Raw genomic sequence first — 27,298 nt, 5'->3', positions numbered from 1 at the left:
ATAGATGTCAAAATGATAACTATTCCATTCCTTGAGTTTATCTTTTTAACAGAATCCATCCCTAGGAAGGAAACTGGATACAATCCAGATCAATGATACTGATTGATGTAGTTGTCAGATGTGTAATGATTTGATGGTTGTACCCCTTGATTAGCTTGCTTTCTTCAGAAACACATGGATGCCATTTTTGGAACGGAGGACAAGCTGAGGTTGTTTGAGAGCTGGCTTGGATGGATCTGGTAATATTTCATAGCGTTTCAGTGTCAGAACTACGGCCACCTTCATTTCATTCATTGCAAAGTTCTGCCCGATGCAGTTTCTAAGATGTAAGACAGATACAAAGTAATCTCAGGAGAGGAAAATCATTGATCAGGGAAGGATAACTAAAATAATAAAAATAATGCTTACATTCGGCTCCATTCTAACAGAACTGAGAAAACCTAAGATAAAAGGTCTTACTGTTCATGTGCTAATGTTCCAGGAGGATTGTGAGCTCTTTTATGATTTATGCAAAATAATCTATTACACATAAATCCCTATTGGGTGTCTGTTTAGCTATGAACATATTCATTTTCTGGACTATTAACCAGGAGAGACACGGTAATATGGTCCTTCCTATTATTTCAGACTATAGCTGGTAGAGTGAGAGTTTCTATTATCTATCCCCTGTGCAGTGAATTGGGAACGTTAAAACAATTACTTTGTAATTACTCCACATAAAACCAAGAAAAAAAATCAGTTAAATTGTCCCTGCTTCCCCTCAACCACGTGCAGTGGGTAAAGGGTAGAGTTGAGTGAACCCGAACTGTAAAGTTCGGGTTCGTACTGAACATTACGATTTTTTGACCCCGATCCCGGACATTTCAGTAACAGTTCCGGTTCGGTGTTCTGCAATTTAATGGTGCGTTTTGAAGAGCTGCAAGGCAGCCAATCAACAAGCGTTTGACTCATGTGCAGGCCTGTCGCGACATGGCAAGCAAACCAAGCAATTGCTTGGGTCTCCGAGCTGGCCTGGGGCCCCAAGACAACCACTGGTTAAGAATAAAATGCAACGACAAACTGTGTGAGCACCCCTTTGATAGTCAATGCAGTAAAGTGCAAATAGCTTTCCTCCCAGTTCCCACGATGCCTCCTGTCAGTATTGCCGAACGTCCTGTCACTTAGACAGAACGCCTGTAAAACTGCCGAATTGCATCCTAACGGTATGAGAACAGTTTCTCCATTCGTGTTAGAACGCAATTCGGGACTTTGTTCGTATCACAATTTCATTTGAATAAATGAAACTCCGATCCTATTTATTGCGCTTAGTAGATAGCTCCCTAATTCCCACGGTATTAGGGAGCTATCTATCAAAAGGCTGAAAGACCTAAATTGGTCTTTCAGCCACATTTACTAATACTAAGTAAAGATTACTTAGTATTAGTAAATTCAGCCCCTACTCGCTATACTGCGAGTAGGGACATGTCTAGTAAACAGTGAGCAGCCAGTGGCTGTAACTTTTTTTTTACAAAAATAAAAACCTATTGGCCCACAATAGCGGGTGGGGGCCCTAAAGTAAAATAAGGGGGAGGGAACCTATTGTCCTCCCCCAGCCCCCAACCCTGAGTGGCGGGTGGGGGCCTTAAATAACAATGATGGGGGGGTGACCCCTGCGCCGTGGGTGGGGGCCCTAAATAAGAATGAGGGGGGGTGATCTACTGTCCTCCCCCCCATAGTTTAGTTTTGCTTCTCCTTATTTCACTTAAAAATGTATAACCCGTGACCGCAACTGTTCTTGCTCCGTATCCCCACAGCTGATTAAACTCATGATTTCTCCATCTATGCTCAAAATCTCTTCCAGTTACTGAACGTTACCTTGGTCCAGCAGCAAAGGGTGCAAAAGCATGGGAATGCCTCTTAGCAGAATTTTCTGGGGAGAACCGGAAAGGGTCAAATACCTATAATAAATGGAAGCATTACTTACCAAGGGTACAAATACCAAGGATTGAAAACGCAATTTCCACACCTTTCACTCCACTGTAAACCAATCAGTCTATCACACCATACAACTCTAGACTGGGTACAACGTGATATCTCCTTCGCCACGGTGCACATATACCTCACCCCACACATGGCATATATCATACATGTCAAAATGTTTATACATATTATGTTTTAATTATCTATTTTTATTAAGTAAGTTTGGATTTTTACAATCATTCACCATTTTACTTAAGATCAAAAAAATGTAATTGAATTTCCTGCCAAAATGTAGCAAACTGATTATGTAATCATTCCATGTTTATTGAATACATTCTACAATTGCTTTAAAGATGTATCATACCTCTGGGTCCTTCCACACGCTGGGGTTGTGGTGCATACAGAATATATTTAGACTCACCATGCAGCCTAGAAACAAAACCCAAATAACTGACATTAGAGATGGATACATTTTATCTCACGATCCTCACATTCCAGGGGTCTTATTATTTGAACCCCTATACCTGACTGTACCTGACTTGGGCAGCATCAGTCTGCTGCAACTCGAAAGCTTTTTTGCCAACTTGGAGAATTTTCCACAAGTCGGCTCTTTCATTAATCATTGTGCTAGTCACGTGCAAGATAGAGCCATAATTGTATTATTAGAGCAATTTAAAAAATGCTAAGTTTTGATTTATTTTTTTTCATCCAATATAGGATATGTTATGCATTTCTTCCTAAATTAACATTATTCACTCCCATGCCAAAAAAAACCCAAAATGTTGACTGTGTTCTGATTAAAGAAACACCATAACTACAACAGCTAATTGAAGTTTTGAAGTGATTTAACAAAAACTAGACTCCCCAACACCCAAAGCCAGTCCTTTCTGCAGTTGCACTGATAACGCAGTATGTACACTTCTGTATTATCAATTACAAATCCAACATTGGATGGTAGTGATATCACTAGTAATGTTACTTGTACTTTATTTATACCTGCACCTTGGAACGTAGTGAATATTTTTCAGAAGAATAGCTGTGAAAGAACTGTCAGTTAAGAAATCGAATTAACAGAGTATGTAAAAATAAAAGCTTTTTCCCAACATTTCCTAACATTAACAGTGTATCACACCCACCTGCTGGTAAAGTTCTTCCATCAGAGAATGTGATTGGTTTAGCAAGTTCCCTTGATACGGATGGGACGGGAGGGTAGAGACGAAGACTTTCCTTGATGCACATGGTGGTGTATGGTATCTTGCTTAGATCCTCCCTGGTTATTAAATAAAGATAATAAGACAGAGTCCTAAGACAGGGTCCTAAGACATAAGTCCTATAGTATGCCCATTAAACTAACCATTCTAAAGTATCTTTTTTCCCCAGGACCTCCCTGATCTCCTTCCGACATTTCTGCTGGTGCTCAGGTTGTGTGGCCATGCAGTATAAAATCCAGGAGATCCCACTGGCAGTTGTATCATGTCCTTCAAACATGAAGGTATCCACCTCGGCCCGAATATCATCATCTGACAAACCCTGGCCTTTTTCATCCTATCAGCACAAAAAGAAAAAAGAAAATTAAAAACCTATTTAAAATAGGAAACAAATAGTAAATACTATTTTTTTTTTTTACAATGCTTTGTATTCATGTAAAGACGAGTTAGATGTATATAACATTATGCAATGATCAGGGCATTTAAAGTCTGATTCTCCAAAAGGTAAAAAAGAGAGGGTCAATGTGGCTTAATATGGAACATGACTCATTCACCCAGTGCCCCACCTTACCTTTTGAAAATATATTTATATATACCATTTATATAATGTTATGATGGTATTTTTTTAAATAGAATGTTGCTAATCTAAATGACACCGATAGACTAAAATACCAAAGAAAACAAATTAATTCATGCCAATTCCGATTTACCTTCCAATAGGACCGGAATTTTTCCGGTCAGAATTCCAATAGTGAAATCTAGGAATGGTAGGGTAAATCCCTAAACAGAATATTTTTCATTGTACACAAAAGGTCTATTGAATTAGTGCATGCAAATATAACAAGGACATTTCTGCATAAAACCTTACCGATCTATAGACATTTTGTAGAGAGGGCCATATTATGTTATTATATTCCTATGGTTAATAGTGATATCCCGAACGGTTCGCTGGCGAATAGTTCCTGGCGAACATAGCATGTTCGCGTTCGCCACCGCGGGCGAACACATGCAATGTTCGGTCCGCCCCCTATTCTTTATCATTGAGTAAAGTTTGACCCTGTACCTCACATTCAGCAGACACATTCCAGCCAATCAGCAGTGCACCCTCCCTAGCAGACCCTCCCACCTACTGGACAGCATCCATTTTAGATTCATTCAGAAACTGCAACCATTTTATTTTATTTTTTCAATTTATTATTTTTTTTCAGTGCATATAAATGTTACAAGCAGATACTCCCCCCAGACACTCTGTATTACTGCAGATACTCCCCCCAGACACTCTGTATTACTGCAGATACTCCCCCCAGACACTCTGTATTACTGCAGATACCCCCCCCAGACACTCTGTATTACTGCAGATACCCCCCCAGACACTCTGTATTACTGCAGATACTCCCCCCAGACACTCTGTATTACTGCAGATACTCCCCCCAGACACTCTGTGTTACTGCAGATACTCCCTCCAGACACCCTGTGTTACTGCAGATACTCCCTCCAGACACTCTGTGTTACTGCAGATACTCCCTCCAGACACTCTGTGTTACTGCAGATACTCCCTCCAGACACTCTGTGTTACTGCAGATACTCCCTCCAGACACTCTGTGTTACTGCAGATACTCCCCCCAGACACTCTGTGTTACTGCAGATACTCCCTCCAGACACTGTGTTACTGCAGATACTCCCTCCAGACACTGTGTTACTGCAGATACTCCCTCCAGACACCCTGTGTTACTGCAGATACTCCCTCCAGACACTCTGTGTTACTGCAGATACTCCCTCCAGACACTCTGTGTTACTGCAGATACTCCCCCCAGACACTCTGTTACTGCAGATACTCCCTCCAGACACTCTGTTACTGCAGATACTCCCTCCAGACACTCTGTGTTACTGCAGATACTCCCTCCAGACACTCTGTGTTACTGCAGATACTCCCTCCAGACACTCTGTGTTACTGCAGATACTCCCTCCAGACACTCTGTGTTACTGCAGATACTCCCTCCAGACACTCTTTGTTACTGCAGATACTCCCTCCAGACACTCTGTGTTACTGCAGATACTCCCTCCAGACACTCTTTGTTACTGCAGATACTCCCTCCAGACACTCTGTTACTGCAGATACTCCCTCCAGACACTCTGTTACTGCAGATACTCCCTCCAGACACTCTGTTACTGCAGATACTCCCTCCAGACACTCTGTGTTACTGCAGATACTCCCTCCAGACACCCTGTGTTACTGCAGATACTCCCTCCAGACACCCTGTGTTACTGCAGATACTCCCTCCAGACACCCTGTGTTACTGCAGATACTCCCTCCAGACACCCTGTGTTACTGCAGATACTCCCTCCAGACACTCTGTGTTACTGCAGATACTCCCTCCAGACACTCTGTGTTACTGCAGATACTCCCCCCAGACACTGTATTACTGCAGATACTCCCTCCAGACACCCTGTGTTACTGCAGATACTCCCTCCAGACACCCCGTGTTACTGCAGATACTCCCTCCAGACACCCTGGGTTACTGCAGATACTCCCTCCAGACACTCTACTGCAGATACTCCCTCCAGACACTGTGTTACTGCAGATACTCCCTCCAGACACTATGTGTTACTAAAGATACTCCCTCCAGACACTCTGTATTACTGCATATACTCCCCCCAGACACTGACACAGAGCAAAATAGGGACTGTTCCCCCTACATAGGGTCACTTGGCAGATATGGATTGACACCTATCCTAAGGATCCCTGATACACACTGACACAGAGCAGAATAGGGACTGTTCCTCCTACATAGGGTCACTTGGCAGATATGGATTGACACCTATCCCAAGGATCCCTGATACACACTGACACAGAGCAGAATAGGGACTGTTCCCCCTACATAGGGTCACTTGGCAGATATGGATTGACACCTATCCTAAGGATCCCTGATACACACTGACACAGAGCAGAATAGGGACTGTTCCCTTACATAGGGTCACTTGGCAGATATGGATTGACACCTATCCTAAGGAACCCTGATACACACTGACACAGAGCAGGATAGGGACTGTTCCCCCTACATAGGGTCACTGGGCAGATATGGATTGACACCAATCCTAAGGATGCCTGATACACACTGACACAGAGCAGAATAGGGACGGTTCCCCCTACATAGGGTCACTTGGCAGATATGGATTGACACCTGTCCTCAGGGACCCTGATACACACTGGGGGGGGGTGGCTACTGTCCTCCCCCGCCCCCACCCCTGCCTGGTGGGTGAGGGCCATACAAATAATGAGGGGGGACCTACTGTCCTCCCCCCGGCCCCCACCCCTGCGCGGTGGGTGGGGGCCGTAAAAATAATGAGGGGGGAACCCTGACCCCTGACCTACTGTCCTCCCCACCGGCCCCCACCACTGCGCAGTGGGTGGGGGCCATAAATCACAATGGAGGGAGGACCTACTGTCGTCCCCCCGTCCCCCCCCTGCGCGGTGGGTGGGGGCCATAAAAATAATGAGGGGGGAACCTACTGTCCTCCCCCCGGGCCCCACCACTGCTAAAGAACTTTCCAACGCTGTGTAAAATGACAAAGAGAATTCTGATTAGTGGGCTTGGAATCTAACCAATCAGAGTGTTCTGTGTCATTTTACACAGCGTGGGAAAGTTCTTTGGAATTTTCCCACGCTGTGTAAAATGACACAGAGCACTCTGATTGGTTAGATTCCAAGCCCACCAATCAGAGTGCTCTTTGTTATTTTACACAGCGTGGGAAAATTCCAAATAACTTTCCTACGCTGTGTAAAATGACACAGAGCACTGTGATTGGTGGGCTTGGAAACTAACCAATCAGAGTGCTCTGTGTCATTTTACACAGCGTGGGAAAGTTATTTGGAATTTTCCCACGCTGTGTAAAATGACAAAGAGCACTCTGATTGGCTTAAACCAGCCAATCAGAGTGTTCTTAGCCTAATTGCAGGGTGTGCAAGGCTTTTTAAAAGCCTTCCCCCGCCCTGCAGAACTCAGTCTGCGCGGAACCCTCCATGGGTGAAGATGGATTATTTTATTTTTATTTTTATTGCGTCGGTTCTTATGGCTTTTTATTTGGCCTTTTTTGGGGCTGAAAAAAGAAGATTTTAGAAAAAAGAACGGACGTCAAATGGTAAGTTGAATTTTTCTTTACAGGTTAGTTATTTTATTCCCCCTTCACTATTTTTTAGGGTGAGGGGGGTAGGTAGGGGGTAACTTTTTTGGGGTGGGGGGTGGGTGACTAGGGGCTTGGGGACCCCTAGTCACCTTTGATTGGGGGGGGGATTTTTATTCAGGGCCCCCACCCACCACGCAGGGGTGGGGGCCAAGGGGGACAGTAGGACCCCCCTCATTATTTTTATGGCCCCCACCCACCGCGCAGTAGTGGGGGCGGGGGAGGACAGTAGGTCCTCACCCCATTGTGATTTATGGCCCCCACCCACCGCGCAGGGGTGGGGGCGGGGGGAAGGACAGTAGGTCCCCCCCAGTGTGTATCAGGGTCCCTGAGGACAGGTGTCAATCCATATCTGCCAAGTGAACCTATGTAGGGGGAACAGTCCCTATTCTGCTCTGTGTCAGTGTGCATCAGGGATCCTTAGGATAGGTTCAATCCATATCTGCCAAGTGACCCTATGTAGGGGGAACAGTCCCTATTCTGCTCTGTGTCAGTGTGTATCAGGGATCCTTAGGATAGGTGTCAATCCATATCTGCCAAGTGACCCTATGTAGGGGGAACAGTCCCTATTCTGCTCTGTGTCAGTGTGTGTCAGGGTCTCTGAGGACAGGTGTCAATCCATATGTCAAGGTGTCAATATGTCATATGCCAGGTGTCAATCCATATCCATTGTGATTTAGGAATGTTAGGTGATTTATGCCCTTTATGGATTAAAACCAGACTCTGCATCAACTGTGTAATTTTCCATGGGAGTTTTGCCATGGATCCCCCTCCGGCATGCCACAGTCCAGGTGTTAGTCCCCTTGAAACAACTTTTCCATCACTATTGTGGCCAGAAAGAGTTCCTGTGGGTTTTAAAATTCGCCTGTCCATTGAAGTCTATGGCGGTTCGCCCAGTTCGCCGGTTAATGGTTAATTAATGTTTAAATCCTTACTGACATATAGTATCTCACAAAAGGGAGTACAACCCTCACATTTTTATAAATATTTGATTATATCTTTTCATGTGACAACACTGAAGAAATTACCCTCTGCTACAATGTAAAGTAGTTAGTGTAGAGCCTGTATAACAGTGTAAATTTGCTCTCCCCTCAAAATAACAACACACAGCCATTAATGTCTAAACCGTTGGCAACACAAGTGAGTACACTCCTAAGTGGAAATGTCCAAATTGGGCATAAAGTGTCAATAATTTGTGTGGCCACCATTATTTTCCAGCACTGCCTTAACCCTCATGGGCATGGAGTTCACCAGAGCTTCACAGGTTGCCACTGGAGTCCTCTTCCATTCCTCTATGATGACCTTGCGCTCCCCCACCTTCCATTTGAAGATGCCCCACAGATGTTCAGTAGAGTTTAGTTCTGGAGACATGCCTGGCCAGTCCATCATCTTTACCTTCAGGTTCTTTAGCAAGGCAGTGGTCGTCTTGGAGGTGTGCTTGGGGTCATTATCATGTTGGAATACTGCCCTGCTGCCCTGTCTCCAAAGAGAGGGGATCATGCTCTGCTTCAGTATGTCACAGTACATGTTGGCATTCATGGGTCCATCAATGAACTGTAGCTCCCCAGTGCTAGAAGCACTCATACAGGCCCAGACCATGACACTCCCACCACCATGTTTGACTGTAGGCAAGACACACTTGTCTTTGTACTACTCACCTGGTTGCCGCCATACACACTTGACACCATCTGAACCAAATAAGTTTATCTTGGTCTCATCGGACCATAGAACATGGCTCCAGTAATACATGTCCTTAGTCTGCTTATTATTATTATTATTGCCATTTATATAGCGCCAACAGATTCCATAGCGCTTCAGCAAATTGTTTGCGGGCTTTCTTGTGCATCATCTTTAGAAAAGGCTTCCTTCTGGGACAACAGCCATGCAGACCAATTTGATGCAATTTGCGGCATATGGTCTGAGCACTGACGGGCTGACTCCTTTAACCTCTGCAGCAATGCTGGCAGCACTCATACGTCTATTTCCCAAAGACAACCTCTCAATATGACGCTGAGCATGTGCAACTTCTTTGGTCGACCATGGCGAGGCCTGTTCTGAGTGGAACCTGTTCTGTGAAACAGCTGTATGGTCTTGCCCACCGTGCTGCAGCTCAGTTTCAGGGTCTTGGCAATCTTCTTATAGCCTAGGCCATCTTTTCTTATTTCCAGATCCTCAAAGAGTTCTTTGCCATGAGGTGCAATGTTGAACTTCCAGTGAACAGTATGAGAGAGTGTGAGAGCGATAACACCAAATTTAACACACCTGCTCTCCATTCATGCCTGAGACCTTGTAACACTAACGAGTCACATGGCACCGATGAGGGAAAATGGCTTATTGGGCCCAATTTGGACATTTCCACTTAGGGGTGTACTCACTTTTGTTGCCAACGGTTTAGACATTAATGGCTGTGTGTTGAGTTATTATGAGGGCAAGCGAATTTACACTGTTATACAGGCTGTAGACTTATTACTTTACATTGTAGCAGAGTGCCATTTCTTCACTGTTGTCACATTAAAAGATATAATAAAATATTTACAAAAATGCGAGGAGTGTACTCACTTTTGTGAGGTACTGTAGACACCAACGATGCCCAGGTTCTCTCCAAATGACATCAATTGAATACACAATGCACAGGATATTTGATGCTACCAAGTTGCCGCAGTACTCGGAGCTCAGTTACAGATATTGGCACTTGGAGATTATTGAAGTAATACAATAATTCAACTATAAGTGAAATGTAGCCACCTCTCCTTATATTGTGTCTGGTTTAAGACTTCCTATCAGCTCAGAATCCTGAGTGGTATCATACATAATATAGAGGAAGAAAAACAGTTTAAATTCATGTGCAATTGTAATCATTCATACAACATAAATTTTTAAAGTATTTAGTTAAAAACTACATTTACTATATGTATGAGTGTGATTCATCTTGTTTTTTTTTATTTAAACTATTTTTGGGTTTAAACCACCTCTATTTTCAATATGTACATAGGTTTTTGAATGGTAAGTAATAATATTGTCTTTTCACCTTAGCACAGAGTAAAATGTCTAGAAAGTCCGGGTGTCGTTTTTGCTTGAGTTTTTCCAATTCCTCTTTATGCTTTAAAAGATTTTTTCTCTCTGCAATAACTTTCTCTGGTTGGAGAAAATATTAATTAAAATCATATATAATAAATATTTTAAAATAATTAACATTCTATGTTCCGTTATCATTGGAAAGTGCTGGAAAAGCAATTTTGACATTTCTAATTCTTCTGCTCCTCAAAGACAGACGATATTATGTACAACTAGTTTGCTTGAACTGATTGTTCATGATGTTGTTTGCTTACCATACTTGCTATTCACCATACGGTTCCACTTTGAGTGGCAATCTGGGATCTGGGCCTCTGCCAGCAGGACAGGTGATTACTAAGATTCTTCTGACCTCATTGTATATGGAGCATATTATTTTAACATGGTAGCTTCTGACTGCAATTAGTGATGTGTATTTCCTGTATCATAACATTTTAGTTTGAGTTCATGATTTTTTTACATTCATAGCCGATGGGTCTGGTCATCACGACCTCCACTCACCAGTGTGAAGGTGGGCAATGCGACAGGCTTTGCGGAATCGAAATCCATGCGGGCTTAGGTGGAAGATGAGGCTACTGTGATATGGCAAGGTTCGAATCCTCGTCTGAGTAAGAAGTGAAAGATCATATACAGCGCGGATATAGGTATTATCCCTGCAAGAGAGAGCAACAAGCAGTCACTAAAAGATCACTCTAAACACTATGTTACACCGCCCTTGCTGTCAGACAAATGGTCCTGCTATTTCCTGGTTTGTTTAGCTTAGTGGAGCTAAACTCAAAAGGCAGCAATTGCACAGAGCTCCTGCCTTGCAAAGACTTCTCATTGAGCTGAATTGGGAAGTCTGTGATTGGACAGCCACAGGAAGTCTGGGCGGGTTTAGAAGGGGAGGGTTTGCAACAGTTTCAGACAAGATATCTGTAGCTTTTACAATCTATTTTTAGATATACCCTTAAGAAAAAAATATATATAATTAAATGCATGTGTGTTTTCAATGGTAGTTTATATACTAAATGTTTTTTGAATGTGGGCCGTGGAGTGTTTTTTAACTATCAATAGAATTTGCAATCATCAAAAAGGATCCGTCAAGTATTAATGGATAACATATAGTCACGGTTAGTTTGGATTTAGTATCCGTTATTTACGGGGAGCTTATTAGCAGTACTATGAGAAATGCCATGTCTGCACCTACTCCCTTCACTGATCACAGGGACCAAACATGTCAGGAAGCTTCCAAGCATTAGGCATCTCTTGGATTTGGCATGAACCCAGCCATTATTATTCATGTATTGGGAGTATGTTCATACAGCCGGGTATTCTAAATGATTTTAGTAAACCTAAAGAATCAGGAATACATGAGTTAAGGGGTTTGGCAGAGTTTTTATGAAATAAATTCCACAGAATTTAAAAATGCTTAACCATTGGCTTACATCACAACCAATCTATGAAAAGAGGTGTACTGCCACATAAGCCCCTGGTTTGTCCCCTTGGCTATTTAGTTTATTCTGACAATTCTACATAAAAAAAAATAAAAAAAATTAAATGCACATTCCTTGCAATTTCTGTAGTTTGTTACTATTACGTCAATAAAAAAAAAAGAGAATAATAAAAAAAAGTTACATTCAAAATCTTGATATTTTCTCAACCTTCTAAACCCCAAATTATGGAATTACTTTTCCAGGGTTTTTCTGGAGACTTTCAGATCCGTTTTTTTCAAAATTGCTATTTCCTCTGAATTCCAAATCAACTGAAAAGCGTGATAGATGAGCTCTTTTAGTTAATTCGGAATTCCATGTTGCTGTGGCTACTGCTGTGACTACTAAAGTATAAATTCCAAGTGAGTTAAAAATATATGGTCAAACATTAATTTTCCTTTGAATTCACCCTGTGAAAATCAATGCCTCTTGCGCTGAGCTGTGAGTGCGAAAATGATCACATACCTGGAGTTTTATCCAGGGCTGGATTTACATGTCAGGCATAAAACATCTAAACATTATATGTTGGAGTAATCCTATGATTAAGGAGAAGTTTTTTTGTTTGTTTTTTTAGTTTAGGCCTTGAGTGGTTACATGTTGGACTAAGGAAAAGGTTTGTTTCGGTTTTGGGTTTTTTAAACTTTTTTAAACTTAGGGTAAGGGAAAAGACCGTTTATAACACAGCACTTCCTGTATGAGAGGCTGTTAGTGGGCAGATGGGAAGTGATACCTTCTACTTCCTGTCCAGCCTCACACACAGACACAGGAGGATCTGGGACAGCACTGAGTTTTACACCCTCCATAACTGTTCCTGCAGCTCTGCTGTCAAACATAGTAGATAAATGTAAACAAATTGATGGAAGTGCACTCCACCCCTTGCCAGGAATCCAGGGTGCTTCACTGGATATGTCCCAGTACCAAAATGGACTAAATGTAATAGTAAAAATAGAAAATGAATCCAGGCACTCCAAATGAATTCCAAGAGAAAGGCAAGCTTGATAAAGACCCTAAGGGGTTGAAACGTCGCTTTGTAGCTGCTGGTTCCAATAAATTGCCTTTCTCTTGGAATTCAAACATAGTAGACAGACTGCACTACAGAGGACACTGGCCAAGGCTCATGGTACTTATCTCCCCACCAGCCCACTTCAGTTCCACAAAAGCACATTATAAGTGCTATAAACAGAAAAAAACACAAACCCTCCTACACGATATGTACATGTACGCAGGCACCTACTCTACCTAATGGGATATCCAGCCCTGGTTTTATCAACATTTGATAAGATAACAATGAAATTTATTTGCTAACCACTAAACTGTAGTGAACTAAAAGATAAATTACAAATCAAATCACATCAATTTTCACCAATCAGTTTTGTAGAATGTCCTGAGCTGAACAGCTGAGCACCGAGGTACAAGCATAGTACTTCTAAGTGCTCAATATGGACATCATTCTGTATATTTCCTACTTTAGCAAGCAGAAGGTATAGACAAATATAGTAACAGTAACAGTAACAATTGTGATTCAGACAAAATTCTTTAAGTATTAGCCTTACTTTTTGGTTTGACAGTTACTATGGTAACTGAAGGCGGTTTTCATAATGCTGTCTAGCGTCATCAAGCTGACGTGTTCAAAAAGTTCAATTGATTCATCTTTATTACAAAGAGATTCCCATTTATCCTGAATGAAATTTTAAATATATAACAATATATAAATGTAAAATATACATATTATCAGATTAATATCAGCATTAACTATAGTGTAATTGAGTTATGTTTATTACCAACAGTGAAGGGACTAAGGGGATCTAGAGGACACATATTCATTAACTCAAAGAATTTGGGTTAGATTTATATTTTTAAAAACGATTTACAAAGTTTAAAGAAATGATTACGGTAAACTAAATTTGGGTAGAATAGATCTGAAAGTTGACAAGGCACATAAATTATTTTGAAATATATGATACTGGTTTATAAACTACCAAAAGTAACACATTTAGTAGAAAAACATATGGTTAAAACGAGGTGAGCTGCGGTGTCAACAAAACTAAATTTATTTACAATAAAATAGTTGAATGCATGAGAGGATTAGTATAATATTGACTATTTAATGTAGGAAGAAATCATTATAAATGTTGTAGATAACAGGCAAGGTTTATCTAACATCCCACGTATGTTTCTATTTATCAGTTCCTAAAAAAAATAATATGTCATTTAGATAAACATGAATCATATATTTAAATGCTTCATGAGCTGTTACTATTTCACTTGCTTTCTTTCTCAGTTACAGTTTTGTCATGTTAACTAATGTAACTCCCATACTAATATGCCGGTTTCATTAGCATTCATGCATTTTCTGGGGGAATATCACTGCCTATAGGAGGATTCCCCCATTCTCCCTTGTTGCTCACTAGATGACATCTATGCCAACAGCAAAACATTCAACGCACAGAAATAACGGACAGGTGAGGGAGAGACCAATTTTTTTTTTTATTTTTTTTTTTAATTCTTTATTTTTGTCGTGCAAAAAAGATAACAACACGCCTGAGGTACCCCAAAGGCAATCCTCACACTTTTTCTTAAACATTTGAAAACAGAAATGGGGTATGTTAATGCATGCACATTTTTATAATTATAATTACGGTTTAGCTTGATATGATTATTCACGTACTGGTATTTCCTCGCTGTGAGGCTGTAGTGTGATGGATGCTGCTCAGATAAGGTGGGGAGCGCTTGGGCAGGGACGCTTGTGCATAGATTGCTGGGTGTGACTGTGCTGGTTGCCCTTGCGGTTGTAAAGACATCATATATTTGCACAGTTTTAGTAAATTAACGTTTCACAGAATTACTAACGAGTGTAACGGAATAATTTTAAAAATATTTAGACAGGAGCGTAATCTCGAGTAGAGTTTTGTCTAGCATGTGCCATATGGTGAGGTAACTCGATGGTAGATATAAGAACAACTACGTTATAACTTAAACTGGTGGCATAAATGAAAATAACGCAGATAGGGCCTCCCCTGTAGTGCCAGCATATTTTGTGGGTCAGTGGTATCTAGTGCGGGTTGCGCGGTTGCCCTTTTCTGGACGGTTTAGGCTGCCAAGTCTAATGGTAGGATAGGAGCAGTGTACTCTCATGGCTGGAGGGATACTGGGCATTGGGGTCAGTAGGGTACTAGTGGGAGTCACCAATAATTAGCAAGGCATCACTAGGGTATGCTGCATCACCGGCAGTTAAGTGGGGTTAGACACAATTAGGTAAAGGCAGACAGCTTATAATTAACCGAGTATAACTAAAAATCTAAACCAAAACATTTACTCTAATAGATTTTAAACAGCAGTGTCCCTCTTGGTACCAGTAAACTGGGTTGTAAATGCAAGTCTTTGCTCGAGTGTATGTGGTACTGTCAACCAATTCCTCGGCTTGGTGAGATTACATCGTCTCTTAGTGCTCTCGTGGGCGCCTGGGTGCCTATTTGTTGCAATGCGATGTACGGTGTGCGCCCGGTATCTCGCTTGGTCTCGTCCCCTCTGCAGGGCGGCCTCATCGTTCCCCAGATGTCCGGTGCCTGTTGTAGGGCTCCATCCTCTCTTCGTTTCGGAGGGGTGCTCCGTAGTTGTCCGTCGCTGGCATGAGGTCGGAGCTCACGTGTCTTTGTTCGTGGGGTCGCTTTTCTGTGGTAGTCGGTTGCTGGAGTAGCTGAGTGGTGAGTGGGCCCTGCGGTCTCATCGCGGTGTGTGCGAGGCGGGGTGTTAGTGTTTGGGGGCTCTTCCTCCCCTTCCCTCCACTTCGTTTCCCGGCCCTGTCTCCGGCTGTAGGTCGGCCCGGAGGCCCGTGGTATATTACCGCTCAGGCGTCGCCGTGTAGACGGCCGGATCCACGCCATTGCTGCTTTCATGGCGAGGTAGAGGCTCTTAGAGTGGAGCTTTGTCCGTATGCGGTGGTATAGCCGGGCAAGAAACTCCTGGGTGTGCTTGGGCGGCTGGATGTGAGTGCTTTTTGGCGTCGGGTGTGCCAGTGCCGCCATCTTGGTCGCGTTTCTGCCATCTCGTTTGCTTACAGTCTTGGTTAGCTGTTTCGCTTTGCGGGGGTGACCGTCCCCAGCGGGGACCGGGATGTCCCCCACCGGTCCAGAGGGGGGGGGGTAGCAGGGCAGTAGTCAGCACTCGCTTGTGAGCAGGTATCACGCCAAGGGGTCGGCCGTCTCCCCCAGGCCTTAATCTCCGCTCCATTGTAGGCCGCGTGGTCGGTCCGTGTGCCCGTTGTGAGCAGTGACACATGTCGGGTATCTTTATGCTCCACGTACAGTCCTGCTTCGCTTGTGGGTCTTTGTGTGCTGCCAGCGTGGGTATTTTTTGCAGGATGCGCCTTCGTTTGCCCGCTAATGCAGGAGCTCTCAAGAAACACGTCCGGCCATCTTAGCTGCCAGGCCCCGCCCCCCCGGAGAGACCAATTTTTAAAGCACATTAAATTCAGTTTTTTACATTTGCTAGGTGCACTGGATGATGGGTACATTTTAAGCTCCAGCCTATAGCTCAGACAGACCACTAATAGACTACAGATTGAACACTAACAGACTACTTATCACAGCAGTTAAAACATTCAGATCTTTAAATTTCTAGCCATTTATAAGTTGCCCATCACTACAATCCAGGAGAGTCCTTTCCACACTGACCTGGGTGATTTTTCACTTGCCAATTGGCTAATGAAGAGTGGGATTTATGAGCCGTGAACACTGATAGACTACTGATAGAGCACTGATTAACTTAAAGACCACTGAGAGACCACTAATGTAACGATACATTGCGCATCTGTCACTTACCAGCATGACATTTGTAGAATCAGAAAAGAGTTTGGTGTAAGGTTTTAAGACATCGTAGTGAAACCCTGGGGTGAGTAGTCTGCGGTGGTGGAACCAAGACTCCCCAGACAGGACCAGCAGACCCTTCCCTGTAGTAAAAAAAAAGAGAATCAACATAATGACTTGAAGAACATTCAGAGAAATCCATCAGTCAGAGACACCACATTCTTTATCTGTGTAATTATAAACGTACAATAAATGTAATGCCTGATTCCAATAGTTAAATCAAGGTTTGTTCATTTAAAAAAAAAACAAAAAACTTTCCCGCTTGCCCACGCTATTTATGGAATCACTGAGAATCCGCGTGCTTCTACCAAGTACCATATTTTAAAATATACTAAAGTTGTATTTTTTAGGATTGCTTTCATTGATCCCAGAGGTGATCGATAGAATCTCTAGATGGATAACAGAGAAGAAGCAAGAAGAAGTTCCCCTGGCTTTTTTTCCAGCAGTGTATTGATTTTTATTTTATTTTCCTTTATCAATATATTAGGTTTCCATATGACTACCTTTGCGGCTCTTTACAAACTTTCACTAAAGATGTGTTTTTCCACAAAGGGTCTTTGGAAGGGCCTCAGATAAGAATGCTGAATGCCCAACCACACATTCATCTTTTTGGACGATTATTCTCCTGATGTCCTGATAATTAGACACCTAACGGAGTTACATAGATTGGATGATAAAACGTTTGACAAGTTTAGGGTTTCCTATTAAATTGGGAGACATTTGTTTCAGTGCCCTGATGAGGAATATAATTACCAATGAATTGATCTACATTCAGAGTAGGCTTTACTAACAAGGTTATTTACTAAAGTTCAAATGCAAAGGGAATTCAAAGAGAATTTAAAATTTAGAGTAACCCAACTGACAGCACAGCGGACTTTTACAGTTTGACCTTTTTGACCATAAATCTAAACCATTTTTAATTCACATTGAATTCTTACTTTAGTGAATAATGCCAATGTCATCAGAAAAAAAAAAACGTAAAGTCCTGAAACTCTACATTTTAGTCATAAAAATATTTAGGCGGGATCACATTGATGCGTTCAGCATTTATTACAATATTTTTCCCGGTCCCCTACACACAAGAGTTTTACAAAAATTGGAAATGAAACAATTGAGAAAAGGCATAAGTTATTATGACACAATTACTTAGGAATAGAATGTTGATATGGAGGCTCAAACATATGGACACTTTGAACAGAAGATTGATATTTAGAAAGTGTCCAGTAAGTATAAGTGGTCGAATCCTGTGGCACGTATGCATTCACCCAGGGAGTACATTGAGGAAATGTGTCAGTAGGGGAAGGAAGGTTTACACTAGGGTCTGGAACGCATAGAATAATCAATTTGGAATTAGTTGGGGGTTTGTTTGCACGAAATAGTTGTTTTTTATTTTAAAAAGAAAAAGTCAATTGTCGAATGGACAAAATATCTACAGTCGTCTGGACTTGTGCTGATCAAGCAATTGACGAAATTCCCAATTTCCGTGCCACCATATAGACTCGCGCAATAGAGACGTTTTTATTGATGACCATGGGAAAAACACTAAATGTTTATTGTATTCACAGATTAAAGGGACACTATAGTCACCTGAACAACTTTAGCTTAATGAAGCAGTTTTGGTGTATAGAACATGCCCCTGCAGCCTCACTGCTCAATCCTCTGCCATTTAGGAGTTTAATCCCTTTGTTTATGAACCCTAGTCACACCTCCCTGCATGTGACTTGCACAGCCTTCCGTAAACACTTCCTGTAAAGAGAGCCCTATTTAGGCTTTCTTTATTGCAAGTTCTGTTTAATTAAGATGTTCTTATCCCCTGCTATGTTAATAGCTTGCTAGACCCTGCAAGAGCCTCCTGTATTTGATTAAAGTTCAATTTAGAGATTGAGATACAAATTATTTAAGAGAAATTACATCTGTTTGAAAGTTAAACCAGTTTTTTTTTCATGCAGGCTCTGTCAATCATAGCCAGGGGAGGTGTGGCTAGGGCTGCATAAACAGAAACAAAGTGATTTTACTCCTAAATGGCAGTGAATTGAGCAGTGAAATTGCAGGGGAAAGATCTATACACTAAAACTGCTTTATTTAGCTAAAGTAATTTAGGTGACTATAGTGTTCCTTTAAGTGAGAAGTGACAAAAAGAGCAAAAAAATGAGGAGCAGAAAAAAAAAAATCTATATTTAAAACATATTTATTTGTTTATAAAATAATTCACCAGGATGGATACATTGAGATTTCTCTCATTTTCAAGTATGTCCTGAGTCCACAAAATATTTTATCGTTACAATAGGGTACAATAAAATACAAAACAATATTAATAAACAGAATACATACAAAATTTAACACAGAACAGGTAAGAAATATATTTAACCTTGACAGGTGCATTCTATTTTGAGATATTTAGAGAGGGATTTATTTTTCTTTTTTTGTATTGCGGTATGCTAAATATCATGCTAGTACTGGATCAGAGGTTATAGGAGGTGGGAGAAGCTGGGGAGAGCATTCTACTCAGGTAGGGTGGGAGCTTCCCAGAAATGCTCTTATGCACAAGGCTGGAAAGATGAAGAGTGCGTCGGGATTCCAGCGACAGCCAGTTTAGCTCTTTTAACATGTCACAGTGGTGGGTAAAGTAATTACATTCTAGTACAAAGTGGCAGAACAAATTATATAACGTATTACGTTTATTAAGGTGGGTTTGCGGTGCATAAACGACATCCCCATAATCAATGACCGGCATTAGCATTTGTTGCACTATCTGTTTCCTTACTGTACACATTACACAGGATTTGTTTCTGTACAGGGCACCTAGTTTTGGGTAAAGTTTTGAAGCGATTTTTTCAATGTGAAGGCCAAAGGATAGATTGAGGTCTAGCAACATACCTAGATATTTAAAAGAACCAACTGCTGTCAGTGTGCTATTTGAATTTGTTCTGATACACAGTTGTTGATTTTGTAGTTTACATTTAGGTAAAGTTCCAAAGATCATTGTGACAGTTTTGTCAGTGTTTAGAAAGTGTTTGTTATCCGCTATACACTTTTCTACCTCTGTGAATTGATTTTGGTGCACAGCCTCAAGCTGCGGTAGCTTGGGTTTACTAGCATAGATTACAGTGTGGTCTGTACAGTTGAGGCTTTGCAGACGTTAGGCAGATCAATTATAAATAATGTGAATAGTAGGGGGCTGAGTATGGAGCATTGGGGAACACCACACATGACTGAAAGAGGGAAGGAAGCGCTATAAGAAATGGCCACATATTGCAATCGGTCTGAAACATAAGATCAAAACCAGCTTAGCGGACGATTACCAATGCCTGAGTTTTTACTTTTTTGCAAAAGAATGCCATGGTCTACTGGGTCTAGAAAGGCCTTCGCAAAATCAAGGAAAAGTTAAGTCTCCTTGTTCCATGTCAATTTGGATGTCATTACAAACTTTTAAGAGGGCAGTCGAAGTTGAGTGATTTGGATGAAAGCCTGATTGATCAGGGGTCAGATAATTTGTTGGCTGATAATATTCACATAGTTGCGTGTGGACACATTTTTCAAAGATTTTTGACGATACTGGAAGCAATGATATCGGGCGATAGTTAGATACCAAAGTATTGTCACCACTTTTATGGATAGGTACAACTTTTGCTAATAAAGAGATATAGAAACGAAGATTTTTATTCCATTTCTTGCGATTAGCTACTTTTTCTTACTTTATCTTTGAAAGAAATACCGAGAAAATATAATATTTATGTTAACGTATATATTTTGCAGTACATTGGCCATGCACACACCCTTTTGGTTCATCTGATTCATTTAGTAGTAGTTTTTACCATACAGTCTGCTGTAGACTTTTGCAAATCTGGTCAATGACTTTTGTCATTTTTGCTTGGAATGGCTATCTGCCAGGCATTGCTGATAGTGTTAAGGACATTACTTGTCTGCATAAGGAAATGTAATAATAAATTAAATTGTTAATTAAATCAGTTTTTCTATCCAGCAATCTCTGTGAAAACATTGTGTGAATTTCTATGCTTCACGTAATAGTAAAATAAATTAAATTATCGCAGGCAAGTATTATCCTTCCCAGTTTATGCCGTTTTAAACCAACTTTCTTATATTTATGGAATGTCAAAATTACAAGTTTACGTTTCACGTATTGATAGATGTTGATGATTGCTACAAGTTTTAATATTTCTCTGATAATCTTGGTGATATTATCTCATCATAATGCATTTTTCTAACCAAACATTCTCTATTTTTTCTCATGGTGTAATAAATCTGTTTATGGGACCGATTTCTTCACGTTTGTTCCTGTGATATCTGCAGTTTTTTTTTTGTTTTTTTTCCTTACACAAGTCTTATGATTTGATTTTTGTGGTCGTTGTTTAAAAAGAAAGAGGAAGATGAAATATTGACACCGTTATTTATAGTTCAAGATTGTCTGGAAGGAGTGTGATGTAATGCCTATAGGTTTATTTCTGTTTGTTTTTTAAGTTTGTGAGAATTGTTACAATTACAGGATATATTTGCTTTCTATTTCACAAATCTCCTGTCTCTTGCTCTCTCTTAAAGGGCCACATTCCACTCTCACTTCTCAGTTTTGCTACTTTGCTACCCTGACATTTGGTGGCTATCCCTATCAAAGCCCCTCCTATTGTGTTTTTTACCCCGCCTCCTGTAGACTGTAAGCTGCAACCAGCGGCGTACATACCACAGTCGCAGGGGTCGCAGGTGCGACCTGGCCCCGCACTCCAGGGGGCCCGGCCGCCCTGCGGACCCCCGCGAACAGGTACCAGCTGCCACGTTTTGCGGCCCCAGCCCGCTCGGGGTCCATCGGGTGGCCCATGCTGTAAGGGCCACCCGATGGACATGAATTGGACATCATCACTGCTGGGAGGAAGTAATTCCCCGGTCACTCCTCCCAGCTATCAGGACCCGCGCGGGAGGAAGGAGGAGGAGGGAGTCAGAGTGGGAACTCTGACTCCCATCAGGCTGAGCCCCCAGGGAAAGTCACAAGGACATACATTTTGTATATGTATGTCTCTGTATGTGTCTGTGTCTCTGTATGTGTGTGTCTGTGTCTCTCTGTATGTATGAGTGTGTGTCTGTGTGTTTCTCTGTATGTATGTCTGTGTCTCTCTGTATCTGTGTCTCTATGTATATGTGTGTATGTGTGTGTCTGTCTCTGTATGTATGTGTGTGTCTCTGTCTCTGTCTGTGTCTCTGTCTGTGTCTGTGTCTCTGTATGTGTCTGTGTCTCTGTATGTGTCTGTGTCTCTCTGTATGTGTCTGTGTCTCTCTGTATGTGTCTGTGTCTGTATCTCTGTATGTATGTGTGTGTGTCTGTGTCTCTGTATGTATGTGTGTGTGTATGTGTCTCTGTAAGTGTCTGTGTATCTCTGTATGTGCGGGTCTGTGTCACTCTGTCTGTACACGGATCAGTTTCGCACCGGGGCCCCATGGATTGTGTGTACGCCACTGGCTGCAACATCAACCTATTGTCCCTGTAACATTTTATAATTCTCCCATTTATTGTTAAATTTCCCTCTTAATAATATTATAAAATTGCTGTGGACAAAGTTGGCGCTATCTAAATACTACTAGAAATAATAAGGTAGGCAATAAAATACATTCTACTACTATTTTACAACTTAGTGAAGTAATAAAAGGCATCACACTTGCAGTGTCTTATAGAAAAATTATTAAAATTAGCAACACCATAACAAACCTGTATCATCAAAGTTACCATACAGGAATTTGCCATGCACCGTGTCTTTGTGTAGGCAATTTCAACTGCACATCTCAGACATCAAAGAAAGAAATGTACTTCCTCTTTTGCAGTTTGAGGTCAATGCATCTCGTGAGTTTGCCTTTGCACACCGCATGCATAGCTAAGATGGACATCTCTCTGTCCTCTCGGAGAACACCCGAGCTACAGGCTACAGCTACATATATGTGATAGTCATTTGCAACAGAATTGCAAGCAAAACTGAAAATGTAACCATTACATACCGATCCAAGGAATCAGGAAATTGTAACCTGTCGATGATTTGGGATCTGAAAATGATATCAAATATTAGCCTTTTTAAAGAAACACATTTTCAAGTAACAGCCACTGCAGGACATTTTCATATTTTGTGTGTTTTCATGATCACTTATGTAATCTAAAAAGTTATTTATAATAAAATCAAAATGTTTGATTTACACTATTTTTCACTGCATACTATAGTTTAGCTTCGTGATGTACTCATTCATACCATATTGTTTATGGAGTTATATAATACACACCTATTACTGTACATGTTATTGCTGCAGTAATACACTCATATACACTGCGTTATACTGGAATATATTATTATTATTGGCATTTATATAGTGTCAATTTATTCCACAGCACTTTAGAATTTTGTAAAGGGGGACTTTTAACAATAAATGAGACAATTGCAATATGTTACAGGAAAAATAAATAATGAGGACCCAAGTTTATGGCTATATGTATCTGATTCCTTCTTTATTAACTTTTAATTGTTTAAAAATTGCAAACTTAGATAATTGTTTTTTTTCTGTTAATCACTCACATTGAGCCCAGGAATGACGGAGTTTTCCTATATAAAAAGTACATTACATTACCTGTGGCTGAGTGGCACTGATACATTGTCCTCTGTGTTTCTAAATCAGCTTAGTTAAAATGCAATTCCCCTTCTGGTAACTGGGGCGGTTTATAGAACATGATACCAGACATTGATCATGTTGTGGAATGTTTATACATCCCAAAATATGTGTTACGGATGTATTTTTCTCTGCCAAATGTCTGTCTTTTCCTCTAGGCTAAGGGTTGACTGTCTCTCTTCATCATCACTCAACAGATATGTTTAGATGCACCTTCTCAGTAGTATTTGTTACTCTGTTACCCTTTTTGTCCCATACCTGATCTTGCAAACACAGCCTTGGCGTATTCAGGGGTAGTGACAATCAATGATGCTACAAATCTGGAAAGCCACAGAGGGAATGCTACAGGATATTTCTCCACAAAGACCAAAAGACGATCCAAATCTTTCCCATCACGACGAAACTGGGAATTTCAAACAAATGATGTTATCAAAAGAGGGTGATTTTGCAGCATTTAAAGGGTTAATAAATAATGGATTCTCATTCAACTTTTTTTGGAAGATGAAGTTGTACAAGAAAGAAGACTTTTGATGGTTAGTATATATATATAAAATCTTCAATGCTTTATTGGTTCATTTAAAAAGGATCGACATTTCAGTCCATCTTGTGGACTTTCCTCAGGATCAAGACATGATAGATATATTTTATTTATTTTTTTGCAGGTAATAATACAGGTATTAGGTGTATTGCTCCCCCTTACTATTTTTAGGGTAAGGGTTGGTAGGGTTACTTTATTTTATTGACTGGTGGCTAGGGGCTTGAGACCTTGTCATTTTTTTACAATTTCAGGGCTGTGTGGACAATGGCATATACACCCCCAATTGAATATTTCATTATAGTCCCCAGTGGGGTGACTATGTTCCCCTGTTGTTTATTTAATTAGAGCCCACAGCCACCACCTATGGGTTGGGGCTGGGAGGGACCCTTGGTCCCCTGGTTTAAAATTAGTAGCCACCACTCGATACACCCAGTTGGGGGCATAGATGAGACATTAGGATATCCCCCCAATTTTTTTAATTTAGTGGGGGAAGTGGGATGGACAGTGATCTGTCTGTCCCCAGTATTTTAATTTAAAACACCCTCAGAATTCTAACAGTTGGGGGCACAGAATTCTTATTAATAATAATAATTATTATTAATATATATTGTTTTTTTCCCCCAAATTGACATTACATACATGACCTGTCATTACATGACAATATTCCAAATAAAACCTGTAATTACTGTATTTACATGTACAGCATTTGCAATCATAAATATAAAGACATGAATACATGTAGGCATCCCTGAGAGATAAAGGTTTTCCACTAAAATATCCTATTACTTATAACAATGTATGCGCATTAAGGGGGTCTAACTTTTTTATCCAGTATAACCACATTCTAACCGTCTTTGAGCTCCAATTCTTTCTAATTGCACAGACGGGGCACTTAGACCCACTGTTATTTTAGAGGCCCCATGGGATAGGGCAGCAATTGGTGGCCATTCATTAGCCTATTTGTCTTATATATGTGTCATGCGGCAGGTGGGTGCAAAAGGGAGGTCTAAATCTCCCTTATATCAATATGATGGCAGTATGACCCCAATAATACCCTTTGTACAGCACTACGGAATCTGATGGTGCTATATAAATAAAATAATAATAATAATAATAATAATAATAGACTGTTTTGTATTTGAACTTACTAACGTAATGGCTGGCAAACAAGCTCTGGCCAGATGCCACATAATTAACCCTCACACCCCCAAGTGTTAACTATATGCCCACTCACTGTTAGTACTCCCAGTGGGCAAATTATTTAGATGATAACAATCCAGGTTCAGCTGTCTGGCTGGGTTCAGTTAGCTGATATCCAACCAAGTTCAGGAACATTGTCTGCAAAATCCAAACATTGTTACATAGTGAGAGGGGCGAAGGTTTAAAAATAATATCAGGAAGTATTACTTTACTGGGAGAGTAGTGGATGCATGGAATAGCCTTCCAGCTGAAGTGGTAGATGTTAACACAGTGATGGAGTTTAAGCATGCGTGGGATGAGCATAAGGCTATCCTAACTATAAGATAAGGCCAGGGACTAATGAGAGTATTTAGAAAATTGCACAGACTAGATATGTTTCTATGTAAAGCAGTCTACATGACCCCAAAGAGACTTTGTAACCTGCAAAGCAGTCCAATGAGACATCTATTATCATGTATTTAGCAAAGCAGTTAACAAGGTTTATTGCCTCCTGGTGCCGATAACGGATCTTTTTAACAGCAGACCAAAGGTGATTTGATGACAGCACAGATAGCAAACCTGTCACGGCGCTATTAAAATAAACACTGGCACGTGATGCATTTATGCTCGATTTAATTACACCAAATTATGAAGTTATTGGAAAATACAGATGGCAAAAATTGAATAATTTTACCATCAAACACTATTGTTATGGAGATAAAAATGTATTGATGTACTAAAAGGCAAGTATTCATGTATCGGTTTATTCACTGAACAGTGATTTGTGGTGAGCTGCAAGCTGAATTGTAAAATTTAGCCCAAAACAGCTGATTTGGAAACAAATCTCCAATTCAGGTAAAGTCACAGATTGGCTTTTTTCCTCGTAATTTTGTACTGAATTATTTTTATGTAAAGCATCACACTCGAAAAATAATAATGAATTAAAATGTATAGAAATGTATTTTTAAGAGTAAACTAGTGCTCGAATTATTGTATCAATAGAATCATTTTTCTTTGGCTTCAATTCATCTGTAAGTGAATCTAATAAATTTCAGCCAAATTGAAAGACATACCGTAAGTGTACACTTACCTGGCTGCCACTAACGGGGGTTATTCAATAAAGTCCAAACGTCCCTTTAACTAATGGAGCAAAAACATTGGGGCATCTGGACTGTAATACCTGAATATGGTTTACACTATTTAACAATATTTTGTAATTCAGGTTCTGAACGGGCCTGAATTTGGTCTGGACTTCAGGCGGACCGAATGCCAACAATCGGCTGAAATTCAGAAATTTGAGAATTGACAGTGCGATCAGAAATCGGTAATTTTCGCCGGACTTTGTACGGCTGGTGTTTAGTGAATAATAAATAGACACTGACATTAATTGTAGCAAGCTGAAATCCGAATTACAAAATTTAGGCAAAAATAGCCAACCTGAGGCTATAGCCGAGTTTGAAAAAAGTACCAGTTCAGCTATTTAAAAAAAAATTGCAATTCGGTTCTCGACTTTCTACAATTCAGAGTTTAGTCAATAAACCAGTAAGAGTAAGTAGATAATCAACTGGCTGATGTTAATTAGCAAGCGAACACTTACCTGCCTGATATTAAAAGTAAGTGGACACTCACCTGGCTGACGCTAAGAGTAAGCAGGCACTCACCTGGTGAATATGTCCATATAGCCAGTGACTGGGAGGTCCAGGGAAGCTCTGCAAAGCTGTGCTCAGCTTCTTCCACCTATTATAAAATGCACTGAGTTTCAGCAGAACCAGTATTGTGCAGATAACGGACACTAAATGCAGGATCTGATAGATATTAGCAGAATTCCAGTAGTTACTAATGACCTTCCACAGGAAGGAAGCCATAGTCCTGCACTGTCTGTCTATTCACTGTTCCGTTTCTCTAGTTATTCAATGAGCAGACAAACCCTCCACCAATCCCAGCTTTGTTTTTACTCAGCCCCCTCCCTTCCTATCCATAGACGTCAGGCCTTTGCACAAATTTGTGCTGAGCACCACCTAGGGTTTTCAATAAGTACTTGAACAGCTGACAATAGCTCTGATGGAAATTCGTTTCGAATTGTTCAGAAATCTGTACGTGCTAAAGGCGAGAAAAAATAGAAATTGTTTTATTCCACTAATATTTGAATTGTGTTGAAATTTTAGTTCA

The 27,298-nt window shown here is 40.7% G+C and overlaps 1 protein-coding gene across 1 annotated transcript; it reads right to left on the bottom strand.

Annotated features, from left to right (window-relative positions):
• LOC134568992 (cytochrome P450 4B1-like) lies at positions 1 to 27,019 on the bottom strand. Its single transcript, XM_063427765.1, has 12 exons — positions 26,791 to 27,019; positions 23,671 to 23,815; positions 22,756 to 22,800; positions 16,714 to 16,841; positions 13,447 to 13,571; positions 10,923 to 11,074; positions 10,378 to 10,484; positions 3,314 to 3,504; positions 3,096 to 3,229; positions 2,324 to 2,388; positions 1,855 to 1,937; positions 1 to 319 (listed from the first exon to the last, which is right to left on the bottom strand). The coding sequence occupies exons 1-12, from the start codon at positions 26,992 to 26,994 to the stop codon at positions 151 to 153; spliced, it is 1,548 nt and encodes a 515-aa protein (XP_063283835.1). The 5' UTR covers positions 26,995 to 27,019; the 3' UTR covers positions 1 to 150.
• Between the last annotated feature and the right edge of the window lie 279 nt (positions 27,020 to 27,298).

The sequence above is a fragment of the Pelobates fuscus genome, chromosome 7, assembly GCF_036172605.1.
Source record: "Pelobates fuscus isolate aPelFus1 chromosome 7, aPelFus1.pri, whole genome shotgun sequence".
NCBI classification, from domain to species: Eukaryota; Metazoa; Chordata; class Amphibia; order Anura; family Pelobatidae; genus Pelobates; species Pelobates fuscus.
This window is presented reverse-complemented; position numbering and strand designations above follow the sequence as displayed.

Excerpts from the sequence above, each read along its gene's own strand:
- LOC134568992 (XM_063427765.1), bottom strand. The coding sequence starts at position 26,994 with ATGGCTTCCTTCCTGTGGAAGGTCATTAGTAACTACTGGAATTCTGCT. Across the intron at positions 23,816-26,790 it reads TATATGGACATATTCACCAG|TTTCGTCGTGATGGGAAAGA; the intron begins GTGAGTGCCTGC and ends TGAAATTCCCAG. Across the intron at positions 3,505-10,377 it reads ACATTTTACTCTGTGCTAAG|GATGAAAAAGGCCAGGGTTT; the intron begins GTGAAAAGACAA and ends TTGTGCTGATAG.